Source organism: Salminus brasiliensis, chromosome 22, assembly GCF_030463535.1.
Source record: "Salminus brasiliensis chromosome 22, fSalBra1.hap2, whole genome shotgun sequence".
NCBI lineage: Eukaryota > Metazoa > Chordata > Actinopteri > Characiformes > Bryconidae > Salminus > Salminus brasiliensis.
Genome location: NC_132899.1, coordinates 28,239,839 through 28,261,863, shown reverse-complemented (window position 1 = coordinate 28,261,863; position 22,025 = coordinate 28,239,839). Strand labels below are relative to the sequence as shown.

Genomic DNA, 22,025 nt, shown 5'->3' with positions numbered 1-22,025 from the left:
CACTGCTTTAAATATACAGTGAGTTGTATATCTTGTACCTAGACCCATTGGCTGTTATATCACCTAGCAGTGCACTTTATATGTGCACATTTTCTGAGCTCTGATTCAGCTCATGACTGGAAAGGGTCTACAGTTGACCATTTGATAATCATTTGGCTGCTGGACCATTGTCGGCACAGCAGTAGCATTAACATGAGATATTTTATTGGGTGTTGAACTGGTACGAGTTTAAGTACTGGGCGTATCTAGGCCTGTCATGATTATTGCATTATTGATGTATAATATATAGACATGACATCAATCATTTTTGCTGACCTTAATATTGTCCATTTTCTTGTGTGTATTTTATCAGAGATGTTGATTTTAGCCTGTTGCCTTGTTCTCTTGTCTGCTCTCTGTTGGAGGCGAGGTTGAGTCTATAAGCAGACAGTGACATCTATTGTGTAGGAAAAGAGTACAATAAGCAGTGCATCAAAAATGTTCAAATCGAATGGACTGCAGCAGGTACGGATCAGCACTCATGTGAACCAGGGACTAATTCCCAATGGTTAGCTATAAAAGTGTGGAATAATGTTGTATTCCTGATGTTGATGTGCTGACATTTATAGCTTACATTCCATTGCAAGACAAATAGAAACCATTTTTGCCTTGTGATAGATGTATGATGTGTTTGGTGTGAAATAAGCATCATGGCTGTTACTGCGCATTCTAATACAAAATATATCGCCAGTCTGTCAGTTTTTTACCATCTGACTCAAACTCTGCATATCAGTGTTAGTGTTCAGTGTGACTGTCTCTAAAACACAAAGAACTGTTAAAAATAAGCCCAGTTGTAAATGTAGCAGCATGCTAAGTATGATTAAAAGAGAAAGCAAACCTGTATCAGTCTCCTAAGACCATTTACATTACGTGTGTTCTCAGTTAGTTCCAGCGGGAATGTGACGTCAATGCCAATTGTCTATTGGAAAAACAAAGTAAAGAGTTTTAAACCACTAATCAGAAACACACGTACGTAGGTACAGGGTACGTAACTCAGTATAGTGAGTATCGGAGCACGGCAGAACTAGAAAACCCCACTAGCAGGACAAAGGGCAATTGGTCTTTGGATCTTTATATGAACACATCAAGCATGGTCACAGATATAAGTGACATCACTCTGGTGTGTGTCAGTTCTTTTTTGCTAATGACCTGATCTGTGACTTCTCTTTAAAAATGTGTAATTGCATTGTTATACTATTATGTTATCATTATATCAGTGATCTTAAAATAAAATATATACATGATATAAATATTCATGGAAAAATACATCATCCAAAAACATCAGTACATATCACCGGGTTTCTACAGCTATAAAAGAGGTCCAAATTGCCATGCAGTGGTTGAATGAGGAGCTGCAGCGAATGCAAGGTCGAGTGACCTTGCAAAGCGCTGCATAAACTTGCAAAATATGGATCATATATTCTCAACAGCTCTCAGGATCGACTAATTTATCCTCATTGGTAGCATATTTGGGATAGAAATCTGCTGATACGAATATATATCCCATCAATCCTTCCATCTCTACTCACAACTCAAATAAGGAAAAGCATCACAACTTTAAACCAACGAAATATCAACATTAGCTGTTGTCACTATTCTATGTTAAATTGACATTGGCATTAGATGTTGTCCCAACATTGAACTTTTGTCACCCACTGTCACGACTAACATTCAACCAGATAACAATGTCTGTCGCCAGCTGGAAATCCTTAACGCTCTGTGTGGGACACTGGGGCTACTGAAGCTTGGTTTAGTGGACTTTGTTACGTCACACTTATTTGGACCAGTCCGCTATATTTGTGGGTGGGACTTTGAGCAAGGAGAGTTTCTGTCAGTCGTTGTTGCTTTACAGATGTTAAGTGCCAAGTGATGGTAAAATGACAAATATCAGTCCCAGCCCGTGATCAGTTGACCCTGTATATTGATAAATATGACCATATTGCCCAGCCGTCATGTTCACATTTCTCTGAATGTGAACAGCTGGCACTATCAGCTGGCATTTACAGAAGTAATGGGCTTCAAAACAGGTTCAGAAAGTTTAAAATGTGTTTGTTGTGTCTGTAATTAGCTGTGTTTGTCTTTTAGTTATGGTGGAGTGTGTTAATCTTGCCTAACTGATTGCGATGTTGTTGTGTCTGTGCATTCATTTGTGTATCTGTCTGTGTGAATCTATGTGTGTGTGCAGTTCAGAAGATGGATGACTCTATCAGGTAACAGATGCTGTGCCGCTCTTCCCAGCGGCTGTGCTATAACTCTGACACTTGGAAAGCAGCAGACAAGCCAATATAAAACACAGGCCTTGTCTTCTTGCAGGTCCCCTCAACAGGCAGGCTAACACATCTCCCGCTGAACTCCTGCTGACAGTCTGGAGGAACGTTTTTCTAAATCTTTGACGAAAGGCCACTAAAACACTATTTCTTTCTGTTGTGATTGCTTTTTGGGCAGTGAGCACTATAAGGCTATAGTAACTTATCAGTTTGAAAGTATGTAGTACGTAATGTGTTTTTGAGCAATTTTGGGAGACATCTTCAGATTCGGATAGTCATGCAACCAGGTCAGATATTTGACAGTTGTTTGGGTGACCAGCTGCTACCCTTACCTGTAGAGTAGATATATTACCTATAAGATGTGTTAATACACACTTACTCTTGGAGAAACAACGTCGAGCCAGAACACCTACAGAAGAAACACAAACTTAGCAAAGGTTTTAGACTGTGTAGAAACTGATAGACCAGCTGAACTGATGTGAATCAGTGTTTCTTTGATCAGTGTGTGCTGGGTAGAGCTGTGTTGCCACTGCGTCATTGCATTATTGCATAAGCAAGTGACTTGCATGGATGTTTGTCTGTTTCCTGCTGTTTTTAAGGCATGAAATCAGTCTGCCTGGGGATGCCTGTGTGTTTTCTCTTCAGGTGCCCGTTGCCCCTGTTGCATGAGTGATGCTGTGGTATGCCTTTAAAACTTTGACCGTATAATTTTCAAAGTGAATGCAGTGTAAAGCTGTGGACACTGATAATAAAGCTAGCTATGCTAACCCAAAATTCCAACTGGATATTTAACAATATTTAGTGCATCTCTCTGTGAAGTTGCATTTAAAACACCCATTCTTCACAAATGTGATAACATAAACGTTAGTAAAGGAGAAGAGTAGATTAAAAAGTGTAAATTTTGCTCTGCCATCAAAATGTTAAAGAACAGTACCAGTAAGGCTCTTACTGGTACTGTTCTTACTGCTCTTTTATAAAAGCTTGTAGAGGAACAGGGAGTACTTGTCTACCGATCATGCTCAATGCCTTTATAATCTGAGGTGCCCAATGCCTTTGTCCATCATTAGAGCTTTGACACATTAAGCACTTAGGTAATTAAGGAAGTGGCAGAGGAGATACCATTATCTAATCTAATTAATTAGATAATAACTAAGCCCGAATACAGTGAGGCAGATGCACAATTAACCAGTGATTAGGCAGAAACCTTCAAAAGTGTTAAACATACAGGGAACTAACCTGCACATGTAGGACAACAGACATTTTATAGACTATCAAGCCCAGCTACACACAAGTAACAACAAAACAAGAGCACATGGGCAGTACAAGCTACAGCTGTGAGAAATTCAGTGAGAAATCTCTGTTCTGACACCGTCTGTGTCTTCCAGCGCACCAGCAGGAAATTCACCCTGAGGTGAGAAAGGGAATTTGGCAACCGCTCGGACTGATGGTGCAAGAAACTGCAGAATGCTGGACATGGTTTAGCCTGAAAATGATTTAGCCTGTGCTGATTGCAGTCTAGTCCGAGAGTAACACCTGTTGATGAATAAATGCAAACACTAATTTGATTGTTCATAGGCAGACTGAAGTCACACATTTGCATGTTTTGTATTATGTAGCAGGTGACCAATTATGAGTGATGGTAAAGTTCTTGGAGGATAAAGTAAATATAGTCACGGTCTTCAGTGTTTCCCCTACTAATATTTTACCCAGCTTGAATGAGAGCACTTACACTTTTGCACAGGATTGGTAATTTATTTGAATGGTAATTAAAAGAGGAGTTAAATGTGAGATAAATTTACGTGCATGTATTTTAGCACAGACGTTGATTTTAGCCAGTCTGAGTGCAGAGTGTGCTGTGAGCAGTGCATCAGTAGTGGTGCCTCCGTACACAAAGAGTGAATCGGCATGCATGTGAACTGTGGAACTGACAATTGTGTGTAAAACAGTTGTACTGCTGCTATAGTCCTTCACACCGTTTATTCAAGCAATACACAAACCTTGCACACGGCTGCAGATCCACCATGTTTGATTTTGCTGCATGTTTGATTCAAGGCTACTGTAAAATGTGTAAAACTAATGAGCCTCTGTTAAGCAGAGAAACAGAGTTAAGACTTGAACACCACTAAATGGATACACACTGAGAGTACATCACTCAGACCAGGATCAGAGCACAGTAGCACTAGCAAACACCACTAACAGCTCAAAAGATCAATCTTTATATGACAATGATCTGAAAAATGATCCGATTCTTGACTCAAAAACCATGATCTGTTCTGAATAGTGAGTTTTGTTTTATTTTGTTTGTTTTATTTATGTAGGGTATTCAAGCATTTTTATATTTCAAATCAAATTTGTATAGCGCTTTTTACTGTTGTCGTCACAAAGCAGCTTTATACAATGAGCAATTAGTAAAAGACAGGAAAAGAAATCAAGAACATAAAAATCCAAGACCTCCAGTGAGCAAGCCAATGGCTTTTACACACTGCCTCATATTGGAGCTTGACCTTGAATTGGTGGAGTCCTTTGTTGGATTTACTCGGCTGGTGTTTACTTGCGTTATATCTGAAACTTTTAATTAAAATTAATTAAAAACTTTGGATCTTTAAAAAGATTGATCTAGTGGTGCACACATAAAGAGCTCCCATTATTTACTTCGAGCACACGACTAAATCACATTTCAAAAGCCACTTTGCCTTCTGTCTCCTCAGCTCAGAGTTTTTTTTTTTTATTCTTCATTGATAATAGGAAAACAAAAATGCTGCATATAAAACACCTGGGCCATGATCAGTTTCGTGCTGCCAAAGAATAGCGATGAAAATAGCGCAGTTATCTCTGTGTTAAAGGGCTTCTTGTAGTAGCTGGAAGGTTTTTGGTAGTAAAACCGAATGCTCTTGGCAGAGATGAAATGGTGAAGAATAGTCTTTAAAAAGCCATTGAGTCGCTGTGGCCTTGGCGCTGTGCTGGCGTTTTTGAATGTCCAGGTGGCTTTAGCAGCACTCAGGACAATAAAAGGATGTGAGCGGAGAGAGACTCATCACCACCTTCTTCTCCTCCTCCAGCCATGTGACATTTCATCTGCTTTTCTTTTGTTCCCTATTTTCCCTCCATTTCACACTCTTCCTCTTTCAGGGAATCTGATTGCAATGGCGGAGAAGGGATTAGACTAAGCGCTCCAGGGAGACTGTCGAGTGGCTCTGCAAATGGAATGCTTTGCAGGTTGCTGATGTGAGCTTCATACGTGCCACTGTATATCTGCAGTCGTGTGATGAAATTTTTTAAAACATATATAAACATGTGGACATTTGATTTTCATTTGGACAGTGCTGAGAGATGGAGGTAATATAACCCAACACATGCAACTGAACAAATGTCTTTAAAAAATAATTTGTAAAATGCAGTTTTCTTGTGCAAGGACCCCCACATTTATTTCGACATAAAATTACAAAAATTAGAATCAGGTGCAGCACATCAGCTGCAAACGATTAGAACTTAGAGAGGATTCTGGAGGAACCTGTCTTAATTAAACCTCAGACATTTCGTTTGGTTTGCCCTTGATTGGTAAAGTGAGTGGATCCACCATGGCCAGAATTTGAATAGGTTGAATAGGTTACAAGTGCAACAACTACCAGCATGGCCAGTTTAGACCATCCTAGTGAGTTCAGCCTTAAGAGCAGACCACAGGAGTAAAGAAGTCTCCAACAATCCTACAATGTGACCATGGGGCCTCCAGATACAAACTACAGCATCTACCATCAGATTGAGACCAAATAAGTTTTTCATGAGCGAAGTGTAAGGAGGAACATTGTTCCCAAAATCCTGGTCATTGTCTAGGTGTTCTCTAGTAAATTTAAGTTTTGCCCAGATGTTTTTTCTGTTTTAAGTCTTTTCTTGATTTTCATCTCATAGATAAAAGGTGCAGTTACACAATAAAGAACCATGGCCTTAAACAAACATTAACTGAATAGGAGAAAATGTGAGAGTGCTGTAAGTGGCGTATGTCCCAGAGGGGCCCGCCCATTTTCATCTCATCATTTGTAATCCTTCCACAAACACATGCACACTTTCCTCTTGCCAGCCCGAATGAATGTAACTGATGCTGACCTTTCAGTCAAGCTGGAGTCTTGGGATAAATGAAGAGAGGAAGCATAACAAGCAAGAGAGAAAGAAAAATGAAGGCACTGCTTTGCACCGTACAAGAACCAAACAGAATTTTGGCTCATATTGAGCAAGTAGACCGCAGAACATATGCATAGCCGGATGGTACTTTTTACCACTGTGATTCCAACATGCAGTTTTTAATATCATTGTGCATCCTTGCAGTTTTCTTTAATTACCTGAAGTAAAGCTAGATGGGAGGTGTAAGTGCTGTCAAGCCAACCAATCAATCACAAGGGGTCGTTACCAGCTATTTTCCCATTTAATTGATTAGCCTCTAGAGTGGCTACTTCGATTAGCACCTTCAGATCAATACACTGTAGTGCATCAATGTATTTTTACAGCCCAATTTCCTGCAGCTTAATTGTGAGGCTTGCCTAATGCTAGCACAACCTAGTGAAGTTACTGAAATGCATTCAAATTGATTACTATTATATTATATAGAAGCACCGATAGAGTCTGGGCTGATATAATAACAATGATTAATCATGGCTGATACTGAGATCATGAACCAGAAATTTCTATACATTTGTTTTTCAGTTTATTCTTGGAATGCTGTTCCTTTCTTTATGTACATATTTTACATTATTTATGAGATCTCTTATCTAAAGCCATTCTCAAAAGTAGGTAGTTGAAAATACAAAATGGGAAATTGAATTAAACAGCTACACTTTTTAGATTAGCTCAGCCAACACATGTGGTTACAATCGGAGAAGCTAGGCTAATGTTGCTAACAGACGCTGGACTCACTTAATCTCCATTTATCCGCTTCAAAGATCTACCATGTGTGTAAAGAAAAATGTTTACAAAAATGTATTTTGCTAATCAGTATGGGATATACCTTATTAAAACATCTAAGCTAAATTGGAACTACAACATCATCTTAATGTCCTTGTAGTACAATTCTGCTTTTAAGCTAAGCTGCCAATGTGTGTGGAAGGATTCTCCACCATTCAGTTTATTTTTGTAAGTCACATTGGCTTCTAAACCACATCCATTTGTCTGCACCAAACAAACAAAGATGCATTTTGAGAGACAAATTATACTTTGGGAGCAGTACCCAGCCCCAAACTCCTTCTTCTGGCCCTCAAGCCTTTTTATATTTTAGAAATGATGGAGATTGGTGACAATCTAAATCCAGTGTTTGTTGGCACCTTTAGCCTAGCATTTTCCATTTTAAACAAAATCAATGCACTACAGGCACCAAATATGCCTAGGCTGATTAACCAGTTTCAGTCTGTAATTTTCTGTCGGAATTCTCAATCATATTTTCAGTAACAGTCCAACATTGGCCGCTGATATATTGTTCAAACCTTATTCATATTAGTGAAGCTGTTATCCACCAGATCATGCACGCATTCATAATGCTCCTCCAGGTGGCACGTCTGTGTTTACAGCGGAGTTGTTGTTTATGTCACGGCAGGATCACAGCAGGCGAGACGTAAAGAGGATTACAGGAAGCTTCAGTTCATTTCAGCTGATTATGCATCGATTACTGACTGCCTATTCCAAAAAAACACACAAGTGGAAGCTTCTACGTTTATCATTAATTTATCTGTGCATCTCGGTGTGCTATTTTTAGACACATCTTCAAACGCTGCTGTAACAAGGCCTCCACATCTGTGTGGTGTGTGTGTGTGTGTGTGTGTGTGTGTGTGTGTGTGTGTGTGTGTGTGTGTGTGTGTGGACGTACCATTGGGTTCATGTACCCACATGCTAGTACGCTGTCTGCAAGGAGATGCTTTCAGCTTATCTCTGATTCTCTCTCTCCTCTCTCACCCTGTCAGTCCTTTGTTTTCGCTCTTTAAGAGAGGTCCTTGGCTCATTGTCTAATAATAGCCACCAGTAGGACACACAGGCACGGGTGTAGGATGGCAGCCAGTCAGAATCCATATCCCCCTGGACTTTGTCTTCTCCAGAATTCTCTTTGAGGATGTTACCTCGTTTCACACACTCACTCTCTCCACCGGTCCCTCGTTTCCATGCATGCCAGTCTAGCTCGGTCAGTGTGACAGAATGCAAAACAAAGACTTCCTGAAATAAAACATTTATTGCATGTTTTTTTTCCAGTAAAATAACTATGAATATCCTGTCAACACTATGTTTAGAATAGCGATACATCTGTGTATTGTGCATATATGAATTGGTGTGACTGAATGTATGAATCTTTGTTTATGCACAGCATGTTTGCTACTAATTACTATTTCTTCTTGTTTTTTTTTTCTGCTTTACTTTCCATTACCACTGGGACTGGGAGCATAAAGGCTAGCATGTGCTTTCTCTAAGTTACTTAAAATGCCTCTGTTTAATTTAAAAGGCAGCATAATTAAGACCTCTCTACACACTTGGAGGAGAATGCTAACTCCCAATTATGTGATATTAAGTGCATTATAGACTTTTGCATTTATCTGTGGCATCCCCAGGAATCAAACTTGTGATCATGATAAAAGGACCAAGGCAGTAGACAGTTGTGCAACCTGGGAGCCCATTTATTATTATTTGTATAAAATGCTGCTTTGGATAATAAGGCATTTTATCTTTGGTGCCTTCTGCATGTCACACTATCAGGATAAACTGGTGACAGAGTGAAATTCATTACTTTTGGCCTGTTCAGTGGTGGGCGTGTAAAGATATTTATAGCTATTCACTGTTAAGACATTTATGCAGCTTATTAGTTGTGTATTCAGAATTATGTGTACTTGGCAGGAATGGGGAGCACTAAATAATTGATATGGTCAAATGTCTGTAGTAAAAAAAGAATTATGTTGATGACAAGGCCAATTTCTTAGAAACAGCAAGGCTTGCGGGAGGCAGGGGATGGAGTGGGATGCAATGCAATTGAAGCTGCAATGGGGCAACTTCAGAGATTTTGTACAGTAAACTCATATAAAAGATGAGATGAGAATCACATTAATAATTTAATAAAAAATAATTTACTAAATTTAATAAATTTAGTAAATCAGTTTCATTCCATTTTGCTGCATTGTACATTGGCTATGCTTCTTATGGCCTTGTTGTTTTTTGTTTGTTTGTTTTTTTGCCATTCCCATAGAGATTAGGAGATCCACCAATTGTAGATGATTAATTAATTAAAATTAACTTTTAAAATAATTATATAGTATAATTTAAATTTAATTAAAAGTATTGTAGTAACAACAGATACTTGAAAGTTTTAAATAGTTCATATGTCCTGGCTTTTTCACAGGACTGTTGAGTGAAGGTTTTGTAGGAAGACATTTGATTAGATAATTGTCAGTTTAATTGGTGTTTACTCTCCCAGACGTGTTCCATATGGTTCTTGTTCTTCTCCCTCATTATTTTTCAGACATGTCGACTAGTGGTGAGCAGAGAGGCCTATGAATCAAATCTAACCAAGTCAACTCAAATTTATTTGCATAGTTTTTTTTGTTTTTTTTTTACAACTGATTTTGCTGCAAAGCAGCTTATCAGTAATCCAGTAATGAAACAAAAGATCAACAAAGCAATAAAACTCCTGGTAAACAAGCCAAAGGCAACAGTTGCAAGGAAAAACTAGATGAAGAACCCTTGGAAGGCCCCAAGAGGGCCCCCATCTTTCAAATCTACTCATGAAATTGTGTCACCGTATCAACACGCAAGTCAATAGTAGTGATGGTAAGAATAATAAAAGCAGTGATGGTGGTTAATGGTTCTAATACTAAATGCAACTTTTAGAGTCCAGGCATGTTTAAGTGTAGTTGGTAAAGAATTGCTCAGCCACAGGTCTGAGGCCGGTAGCAGTAGCTGGAGGGTGGGCAGCTGCTCTGAGGTGGGTAGCTGGAGAGCCCAATGGTCAAACTTCCATTCGGTGCAGGAGACCTAGATGGTCATAAGGATGATGAACGCTGCTTGGACGGATCACTAACTCACTCTTTCCCTTTGTGCTTTCTCTCTTTCTCCCCAGCTGCAGAAACTGAAGCGCTCCCTTTCCTTCAAGTCAGTCATGAGAAGTAAAAGCGTTGACAACTTCTTTCAGCGTGCAAACATTGAGGCCGCGCCTCCTCCCGACCTTATCGCAGAGTCTCCACCCCCTGTAATGGAGTGCCCCTCTCCTCCCCTCTTTCAGGAACGACCATTGACCTTTGACCGTTCGCCATCTCTGTCACCGTCCGTCAGCCCAAATCCCTCTCTATCCTCTCGTTCTCCCTCAGTGAGCCCCTCCCTCTCCATTAACTCAAAAGCCCCACCCCAGTCACAGGCACGCCCACAGAAAACACACTGTTTCCAGGAATATGTGTTTCGGCGACCGACCGTCTGCCAGCAGTGCAAGCAAGTGATCACAGGTATGACTGTGTATAATTTCAACATTTCATTATCTGGTTACAATGAAACCTGTCAAGGGGTGGGACACATATATTAGGCAGCCAGTGAACAGCCGCTTCCTGTATGGGCAAGCGTAAGATTTTGAGAGACTTTGACAAGAAGCAAACTGTAATTGCTAGGTGACTGGGTCAGAATATCTCCAGAACATCAGGCAGGTCTTGTAAGGTGTTCCCAGTATGCAGTGGTCAGTAACTACCAAAAGTGCTCCAAGAAAGGGCAAACCATGAACCGGCCACAGAGTCATGGACGCCCAAGGTTTATTGATGCTTATGGAGGTCCTGCCTCACAACTTAAAGAACTTAAAGAGTCTGCTGTTAGCATCACGTTTTTACTCTCCCGCTCTCTTGTTTCTGCAGGGAACTCAAAACAGGGTTTGCGCTGCAAAACATGTAAACTAGGAGCTCATCTTTGGTGTTCTTCTGAGCTTTCCCAGCAAGTCTGCAATGGCAAGGTAAGTCTCTCTCTCTTTCACTGTCTCACACACACACCGTATTAGCCGTATCAGGTGCTTCTTTTCTGAATACACACACAGTAAAACGAAACATCCATTAAAGTGACTTTACACACATACAGGAATAACAAAGCCCATTTTTACACCCTGCTCTCTGTGTTGATATTCCAACTTCTCTAGAAATAGCCCAATTAATACCACCCGTCAGCTGGTCACCGCCTTCCACAACCCACTGTTAGTTGACCGCAGTAGTGTTTTAGGTGTCATCAGGCCGACATTGCCTCAGAGGGATAATAATAATGAGTGTGTGAGTCAGTGGAGAGCCTGCGTTAGGTCCTCACACACGGAACAGCCTCTTCTTCACCATTATCTCACTTCAGCAAACTGGGTCAACAAGGCTGATGGCTTTTAGCCTGAGAAAAAAAAGAAGTGATATGTAGGCAAGTAAAAACATCTTACACATAAGGCTATATTTTTGAACTTCTCATTATGAGATTGTTGTAAGAATATTAAGAGAACATTAGTAAGGTAACATTACTAGTGAGAGTATTTCATTTTAGATCATCTGTCTAACTTGCATAGCAAGTGGCAATCAGCAGGGGCAAAGAACTTTAACACAATTATGGCGCAAGTAGACCATTAATGATTATCATATAAGCAAACTTGTAGACTTTCGTGAAATGGTTCATTTTGAATGATGAATGTGCCATTTGCGTTAAAGTAGTAGATTTGAGGAGTTTTAGTTTTGAGTCTTTTTTTTTTGTCTTTTAAATGACTTTGCAAGTGTCAATCATTGGGGTCCAAGCACATATCATCCTTAAGGAGCTAGTAAAGCACAAATGATGAGGAATGTTTTTTAGACTGGCCTTTAGTTATAATAAATGTGAGGTTGTTTAACTCAATTTATACAATTGTCAGATACAAACTTGTCAACTTTAATTTACATTTTGAGGGATGTGTCTAATGTGTCTTTTGCATAAATTTGAGGAGTTTTAGGTGCACTATGACCGTAGACTGTCTTACCCTCATGTTTCAGTGTCTGAATGCCCTGGGATTTTCATGTTAATATCGCTGTTAAGGATTCTTCTAGGAAAGGTGCTGGTGGAGCTACTAAAGGGGTTTGTCTTCTGAACCTCTCACCTTTTTCACTGCTCATAAATGTTCATGTCTGGGTTATGCAACTTGTACGTTTATGAAGTGATCTTATGAATTCAGATTACCTTTCTGAACTGGAAGTTGGTTTAGTAATCCTAATATTTTTCTGAGTAATTGAAAACATTGCCTACAACATTTTTAGCTGTTTTGCTTAAGATATCATGCTTTGCAGTGTGCAATCAGGATGCATGAGTTCAAGTAAGGGGAATGAATTAAGATTCTGCAGAAAGAGGGAGGGCAGAGGATGGGAAAGAGCAAGAGAACGGCAGGAGATAAGAAGGGATAAATTGATCCTGGATGAGTCTGAATTTGGGATGGAGGAACAGGAGCCTGCCTCCTTGGTGTCTGTCTTGCTGTCAGTGGCCTTTTATCAGCCTTTTCTTTTTCTCTCTGTCTCTTTCTGTTCTTCTTCTCCTTGTGTCTCCAACCTTGCCACACGGCAAAAAGTCAGAATGTGAATCAATATCTTGTCAGAGCAGACAGTGTGTGTCCAATACTGCGTGTAATTCAGGGAGAGTAGGAGGCGTCCGTGGCCAGAGTCCAGAGAAGCAGCTGAGCTTCGTGCTCGGACAAACTGCTTTCATAAACCAACGTGTTGGTCAGTTTAGCTCAAATCAGTTCAAATTGCTACACCATATAAAAACATTTGTGCCTGGTAATGAATTACACACACATGCAAATTTTCCAGTTAAGTACAAAATAAATGCTGAAATAGATTGTCTTTTTCTTCTGCTTTTTGGATGTAGGGTGTAAAAAGTGCAAATGTAAATTCACACATTTACATTTGTAAAGGTAAAGGCGCACGTACTTGTCACTGTACAGTGAAATGTGTCCTCCGCATTTAACCCATCTGGTAGTGAACACACACACGCACACATACACACCCCTATGTGTTAGGGGCAGTGAGTACACACACACCCAGAGCGGTGGGCAGCCAACTCCAGCGCCCGGGGAGCAGAGAGGGTAAAGGGCCTTGCTCAAGGACCCAACAGTGGCAGGGGAATTAAAAGCTTAAAAGGAGTGTTTAAACTTGAACCAAGCTTGTTTATATGTTTATATATATATATATATGTTTATATATATTAAGGCATGGTATGTTTAAGTAAACGTACAAAGAGAGGCTGGCAAATGGTCATGTAAAAATTAATTATAACTGTATATACATAAAGTGATATCAGCAGAGAATATGGAACCCTTAATGTCCAAATTTGCACATAAAGGGCCCTTAAGGTTTTGACCATGGTATTATTTCATATTTGAATATTGTGGACAGCAATATTCTCACAGCATTTCAGTCAAACAAGTTGCAGCTTTACCAGAGATTTTTTTTTAGGAAAGCAGATTAGCTCTGGTTTCCCAAGCTCCCGCTACACTGTCAGGTTCTGATCTCGTGTTTTGTTCCCTTGAGAGACGCTGATGGAAACAATCACAGAAAGCATAGCTACAGCATTGCAGGAGGTGGAACAGCCACAGAACATTTTCCTTTATCAAAAAGGTGAAAACACATCCTACACAGCTCAGAGGAAACCATGCAGGATCTCACAAACACACATTTCCAGTCAAAACAGCAAATATGAAAAAAATGCCCAGTGCATACTAAACATAACTTTATGTAAGATTTCGTTTAACAACCAGCTTGGCAGATTGCAAACAGTCTAATATGTTTTCACATTTTGTCAAAAAGTGAAAATAGCAAATTTATCCAACATTAAAAAACTTTTTGGAAAAAGTATGCAGACCATATGAGTAGGAGTATGACATTTAAGTAAAAAGGAGGAGAATCAGGTCTTCAGTAGTGGTGTAATGAATTGAAGTTGATCCGTGATTCGTACGGCTTACCCCCCTCCAGTCCGGCATGTATATGAACCGTGGATTAATTGCCAAGGTTTAACCAGAACACTGTGGAATACAAATAGTGTTTTACTGCCACTGTTTCTTTTTAACAATTCAGTAACAATTCCCTCAGTCTCAATGCAGCCTGAGCAGTTGTGTGTCACATATGATTGCCATATGATTGCAGAACCTGGAAGTTGCAGTTCCTTGTTTAACCTCTAAATGGAAATACGGACCTGCTAAATACTGAGAGATCAGAAGACATTGGTCCATCTCTCTTTATAACGATGGTAACACATCGAACATGACTACACGTTTGAAGTGACATCACACTGGTGTGTGAGTGGAGGGCAAAGTCATATTGGTCTTCTTTTTTATCTTTTCTTTGCTGATCCCAAAAAAGATTAGATTTGTGACTTAAGAACTGTGATATGATCCAAACTGTGAGTAGAAGGTGGTTAAATTGTCTGTGTGGGGAGCATGTCCTTGTCCTGTTTAGTCTTCTCCTCATTCTTTAATGTCAATTAATGTTTTAAATGGTCTGATCTTATAACCTTTATAATTTTTCTGCATCCATACTGTTTTCTTTAGCTTGTCTTTTAGGTAATTTGCTAGTTCCGTTCTGTCACTTTGGACAACTCCAGTTGTCTTAGAATGTGCTCAAATATAATTTACTTGCTTGCTTACTTACTTATTTATTTACTGTAAAGCTGAAGAGTAAAAATATGCTACAACTGATAAATGGCCCAACATCATGCGGGGCTACAAAAGAAGGGTGTGAGTTGTTGGGGTTGGTTGATGATATTCAGCTCTCAAAGTGGCAGTGATAAAAAGGCTAGGTGATTTGTTTTGCAGGAGCGTGAGTAAAATGGGTTGGGCTGGTTCTCTCAGAAGGATGACGCTCTCTGCCAATTTGAATCCATTATTTAGAGCTTTCAGTGTGAATTCTGCGCTTGTTCTTGTTCACACGCTCTCACACGCCTGTGTGTGTGTGTGTGTGTGTGTGTGTGTGTGTGTGTGTGTGTGTGTGTGTGTGTGTCAGAGATGTAATGAGCCAGTTAAGAAAAAGTTCCAGTTCACATCATAGAGCCAAGATTTCTCTCTCTAGGGCTCCGGCTGCTGCATTGTCGTCCACTTTTCTGTCAATATCAGCAATTATGAGACCTTCGTGTTCCAAGGGTCCGATACTGCTGACCTCCACTTTTGACACCATGCATTTTTTATCAGGTCCCTTATGGCCAAGTTGGCCATTTGTTAAGCGAGAGGTTTGGAGAGGACAGCTTTAGCAGCGACCTCCTGGACTGGCTGTAGGGGTCATCATCTCATTTGTTTTTATTGTTTGTTTTTTTTCCTCTGGTTTTAATAGGTTTTGTGATATTCTTATTTTTGTTTAATTACATATTTATGTATACATTCATTGTAAATATCCATGTACACATTTTAATAGAAATAAACATAGATGTATATACTTAATACAGTTCTATACATGTATGTATGCACAGTGGAATGCAAAGGTGTGGGTACACCTGAACTCCTCAGAATTAGTTACTGTATCTTCAAAAGACAAGCTTGTAAAGATTACAGTAGATATTTTTCAAATTTAAAAATAAGAAAATGGGCACAAAATGCACAGGTTTGGGCACCCAAAGAGATTTAAGCTCTCAGAGAACTTTTTCCTTAATTAGCCTGCTAAGGCTGTGGCTTCCTTATGGAAGAGCAAGAGATGCAAATTTTTCTTTGTCCCAACAGCCATCATGGGCTCCTATAAACAGCTGCCTAACACTACTACACTACTACTAAAACAAGGCAATAACAGTATGGGTATTTGTACTGAACTGTCACAGTAAGGATGTCATGGTACAGTGCTTGCAGTCACAGAAAGAAAACACAGTACACGCTAAGCAGTGGATGAAAACACAATTTCACAAGCGTGTAAGTTTACAACTTCCATTCCTTATGCTGTTAGTCATTAGCAGGTCAAGTTTTGATCTGTGTGGCCTTTAGGGAATTGTAGTGGAGGATCACTATGGTAACCACAGTCTTGTTGATTCTTTTGTGACTTTGATGTACTGTTACACACCTACCTCAAAGCAGCAGAAGGATATAAGAAGTTAGCAAAGTGTTTTTAGACAGCATTGTTCTCATTGCATTAAGTAATTAAAGCGATAGTCTGAACGTTTTGGAGACTTGGGGATTTGGACCTCTCTGTGCATTGGTGGCGTTCTCCTTTTAGAGCAGATAAATCTAATGACTGCAAGTTTACAATAATTCGGTCAGTGGAGAAGTTCAGAGTGGAATATCCTGAGAGAGCTCAGTCAAAACTTGGTGAATAAAAATGTCTTGAGAGAATGTAGGAGAATTACGTATGGATTCATTTTTCTCAGCAAATTGGACATTTTAATCCATTTAAATGTAGATGCATGCAGTCACTGTCTACAGAAAAAACATGTACATCCACAATAGTAACTTTTCAGTTGACAAAGTATTTTTAACTTTGCCCTCACAGTCCCCCAGCCTAAACATCACTGGAAATCTATAGATAGACTTTTACCCGAAAGCATTTTGTGCTGTTAACAAAAACGTCCCTCTGTGTTGTTTGTCCACCTCAAACTGACTCATTGTCTTGTGAGTGGACAGTTTTTGACTCAACAGGACCTGATATGTGCAATTACATTAGACTGTGTGAGTAGAGCGAGTGGAGGCAGCAGCACGGCTGTGCGCTTCAATCGTCTGCGCTCAGCAGAGGTAATGAGCAGTGAAATTACTCCTATAGCTCACACACACGCGCACACGCTCAGGAAATAGAAAGCCTTCATTTATTGACCACCCCCCTACTCTTGGCAGGGAGATGCGGCAGCGATGAGTGGATGAAAAGTGATGCAATTATCTCGCTCCTCTCCCATCAAATCACAACTGGGTTTAGGCCAGCATAGATCACACGTCACAGAATAGCAGTTTTCTCCACTTCTTTTCTTAGAAGCACTGAAACACAACAGATCTGTTTAAAATGGTCGGCACATAAACTCACTCTCCAATTGTATTGGGCATTAGGGCTGCACAATATAACGTTTCAGTATCGGTATGTTCACATGCTCAACAGTTACATAGCATCATGTGCATGTCTTCACATAAAGTTTCACACTATTCTCATTTTCCATGGCATATATCTCTAATAATATCTGCCCAAAATTTTTCTCCAGTATTGAATAAACAGTGCACATAATTAATATCCTGCCATTAATTACTAACTTCTGGTGAAACCTGGTGGGCCGAGAGTGTTACTACAATTTACCAAAGAATAGCCCCACCAGTTTGTACAGAAGTCCCTGTAGTTACTAAGTAATATAATAAAACTTTAGTGTGCCTTTCTGTGTTAAGGGGTTAACATCAAAATACATATTGCAGTATATATTAGGCACGCCAGAAAATGCCAGTCATCATGTCAGTCATCAAACATGTAGTCAGGTCCATAAGTATAAATGACACAATTTTTGTAATTTGGCCTCCGATTACACAGATTAGAACATGAAACATGTCATTGCAGTTTAGACATTCAGCTTTAATTCAAAAAGATTACCAAAACTATAGTTTTAACCATTTAGAAACTTTTTTTTTTTTTTTTACACAGTCCCTCCTTTTTCACAGGCACAAAAGTGTTGCAAACGAAAAGAAAATAGGATTTTTTTTTGATTAGTTGTTTAATCTAACAAATAATTGATCAGTAATGTGATATTATATTTAATAATAATATATTTCTTAATATTTAAATATTAATCATCTTTTAAAAACAACAAAATATACCTCCCTGTAAACCGGTAGTTTAGCTCTGACTGTGTCACTCTTTTGTTTTCCCTTCCTGGTCTCTGTGTCTGTGTTTTGGTCTACCATGTGCAACTCTGTGTTTTGTCCCTGTCTTTGCCCTAGCCCCCCTCCAAGCAGCTCACCTGTGCCTCCTTTGTGCCACCTGTGCCTCCGCCCTCTCGTTATTCCTCCAGGTGTTCCTTGTGTCTTGTGTTGTTGTACCCCTGTGTTTCTGGTGTTTGTGCTTTACATTGATGTATTTGCATTTGCTTTCTGCCTCCTCACCCCAAGCGTTCCAGTAACCTCTGTTTTAAGCCATAGCAACCCTTTACCTGAATGGAGTATCAATATCAATATCTTTACTAGACTTACAACTATAAATATACTATAACATGGATTTATGCACCAGCGTAGTGCAAAGAGAATAAATAATGATTTATAGGTTTAAGCTATTTTCTCCTCGTACAAAACCATAAAGCATACAGGAAGAAAACACATTTGCATCATGCCCTGTTACATTACCATAACATCAACAGTGAAGAACCTAATTCTAACAGAGAGAACGATGAAGACAAAACACTTCAGCTCAACAGCAGACAGGGTCATATACAGTTCAAATGTTTTCAACTTTGATGTGTTGAGCATCGGCAGAGTCTCCGCGCAGCCAAAAAAAATAATTTTTGTATCTTAAATTTTTATAGTAAGTGGTGCTAACTGTCATATACTTATATATATATATGAAAATATAATATGCAGCTGTAAAAATGGGCTTTTTTGTATTTACACAACCCTCATGGTTGCTGCTGTTTTTTACACACCTTAGTGTCACAGCTAAGTTGAGAAAAGGTCCAGATGATGGTCAACTAGTTCCCAAACCTTTTCTTGCAAAACACCACATGTAGAGGTGATGTTTTGTCTCATGACCCACAAAAAGTTCTCTTTTACATTCAGTATAATCAGTATAACATTTTTACATCAACAAACTCTATACTAAAGTAATAAAGCAGGCATAGGCCTACACTATTGCAGATCATATTTTATTTATTTATTTATTTATTTATTTCTATTTTATTTTATTTTTAAACTTGTGGCTTACTTTATATTTAACTGCATCTCATTTAAATTTGATCTCTCGATTCTGTACTCTGATTACGGGTGATAAAGCAAGCTTGTTTAACCCTCCAGAGTCTGAGGCCTTTCATACATGTCTGAGGTTGCCTGACATTGACAAAAACAATGCGGCAATACAGGAAAGTTATGGAGTATTTGCACGTTTTTCTAGGGGCAAGCTGCTTGAAGTATTGAAAATTAGCTTTAATCCCACGAAATACCCTGAATGCATGTGGCTGTGATTGCCACCTATATAATTATAACGCAGTGTTGCTTTTTACCGGTTTAGATCCAAGTGTGCTTTTTTTAGCTGTTCTCAAGCTTGAGGGGGAAAAAACGACGTGCCTTGATGCAGCTTCCCTGCAACCCACTCGCCCTCACACGACCCACAGTTTGAAAACCAGTGCGATAAAGCATGGTTAACACACATCTTCATAAAATGAGAGGCGGCTGCTGTCTACACTAGGGTTTCTTGTGGATGTGGAGGATATGTTCTTAATGGTGTTATGTGGTGATAGTCAGCGTTTATAATTGCGATGATGGTGATATATTACTAAGAGGTTTATTAATTAAAACTGGTACTGTGCAGTGATTTTATGAATCTTCTTCAAGACCTCCTTTAAGAACAAGGCTCCAAATGACAGACGTCAACTCTAATATTACCAGCGAGCGAACACAGGGTTCATTCACTGCCACAGGGATAGCACATACACGTCCTCTTGCTGACATCCAAAAATGCACCAAGCCCATATTTATTGGTACTACAGATGGACCGATCAGTCTGTTGGGGGCCGATTGCAAATTGCTGATCATCTTCCAGTATGATCAGCCAATCGAGGGCAGGGCTGAATGCCACATTCAGCTTTCCAGGCAAACTTGGTAATCCATTATAAAAGCCCTGCAAGTTCCTGCACTCTTTCTCAAGATGAAATGTACTTTTTTTTTTTTTTTTTTGGGAATCAACCACATTTGAAATCCTGTCGAACTCCGAGCACTCCTTGAGGGAGCCCTTGAATTCTCTTGCAGAATTGCTCTGTGGAGCTCAGTGTCATTAGTTATCTTTGCTAGCTCTGCTGTGTTCTGATACTCACTGTAGTGGGCTGAGTGTGCTCTCGAAAGGGGTATCTGTTCAGTGGTGTTCAAAGTATTTACTCTGCTTCCCCCATGAGGCAGACTTAGTTTCACACATTCTACAAATATGTGTGTGAGGCAGTTCATTGTTTCCTTTTAGCAGTTGAATGAGGAACTGCAGCATAACTCTCAAAATATGGATCCTATGATCTGACCAGCTCTCAGGATCGGCTAAATGCTGACATAGCTGATCTATCTTCCACCACTATATTGGTACACAATTGCAAACTGTAGCCTCAGACTTCTCAGCCCCCCCTGATGGACCATTCCCAACACATAAGTAGGATCAATACCAGATGTAGACATGTGAACAGAACGACGGTTTCTACACTTGTCACCTATGTCACTGTTGAAATTTTTATGCCTATGTCCGATGTCCAAATTGAGAGCCTTGTATAATACTTTATAATTAGAGCCTTGTAAATACGTTATAAGCCTTGTATAATACTTTAATTACTTAATATATTTATGTCCTGTCCTGTAATATAGCATAGTAATAGTCTGAATTTGCTGTTAGATTTTTATTGGAATCTTGTAGAACTTGCTGAAGGGTATGTTAATGTTTTGATTTTAATATTTTTTTTCAGTGTTATTAAAGTACAATATTAGATACTGTGGAATGGCACTAACAACCAGAAGACTGTATTGAGTTTTCATTTGTTCTGTATTTTACTGTTTTTCATTCCACTGTTCTACTGACTGTCAGATAAGCTAACCACAAGCTAAGGATAACCATGAACTTAACGTACCATCCGCAAACTAATATGCTATTCTCAGGTTCGAAAATGAATGTGCCAACTGTAAACTAATGCCATAAATGTCTGTTTTTGGGCTAACATGCTAGAACAAGCTAGCACACTAACAACAAGCAATTCAATCCAGTCTGTTGTATGTAGTGTTCTGTACAATCAAACCTGTCGTCTTTTGGTAAAATTCAGGTGTGTACCCAGGCAGTAAGTGCCTGACTAGGAAATCCTACGACAGACATTGTGACTATATTTGGGTATTACATTTGTACTACATCTGTAGCAGCAAGCCATGTCTGTCTTCAGTGGGTGAATAGGTGGGTTGCAAAGCTTTAGTAGAGGTACATATTTGGTACACAACAGGAAAACTGAGTAACTGAGTAATGCAGTTTCTTACAGTCACATAATTGAAATGCATGTGTCATGTAGGATGCTTATTTTTTTAGTCAGTTAATTATATTTGTGTACATGTACACGTAATTATTGACAAATAGCGGTGGCATGCTGGTTTAGGTGCCAACGGACAGCGTCTGCTTCTAAATGTAGCGCTTACAAAAACCTACCATCAACCAGTATTGCAGGTTGTAAGAGCAAAGCAAAACACACACAGCCTGACCCCCTCAGCATTTAGCATGCAGAGAACACGCCAAAAACAGATGCCACCTAAAACGCTGAGATTCTGTGCACATCCTCAGTAGAAGGGTCTTAAAATAGACTGTTGCAGCAGCACTTTTCACCTTAAAGCTGGAGTAACAATGACATTGTAAGAAGCATCTATTTATGAATTCCTCTTTGCTCTTTTCTCTCTCTCTCTCTTCCTTTTATCAGTCTGTCATTCCTTCCACTCCCCCAGTCTCCCTGTTTTTCGGTGTTGTTTTTTTCTTCCCCGTCTGCTCGTTATTACCGTTGCTATTCTTGGCTGTGCACAGTGACTTATAACTCTGCTTCTCGTCCCCCTTTTCCCTCTCGATCCACCTCCTCTTTTCTCTTCTTCCC

At 39.5% G+C, this 22,025-nt stretch overlaps 1 protein-coding gene across 1 annotated transcript in view; it reads left to right on the top strand.

Moving 5' to 3' along the window:
- Positions 1-22,025, top strand: part of LOC140544358 (SH3 and cysteine-rich domain-containing protein 2-like) — a 45,553-nt gene that overhangs the window by 6,200 nt on the left and 17,328 nt on the right. Inside the window, exons 3-4 of the mRNA XM_072667873.1 lie at positions 10,384-10,762; positions 11,159-11,253. Of these exons, the coding sequence (XP_072523974.1) occupies positions 10,384-10,762; positions 11,159-11,253 (474 nt within the window). The remainder of the gene's footprint in view (positions 1-10,383; positions 10,763-11,158; positions 11,254-22,025) is intronic.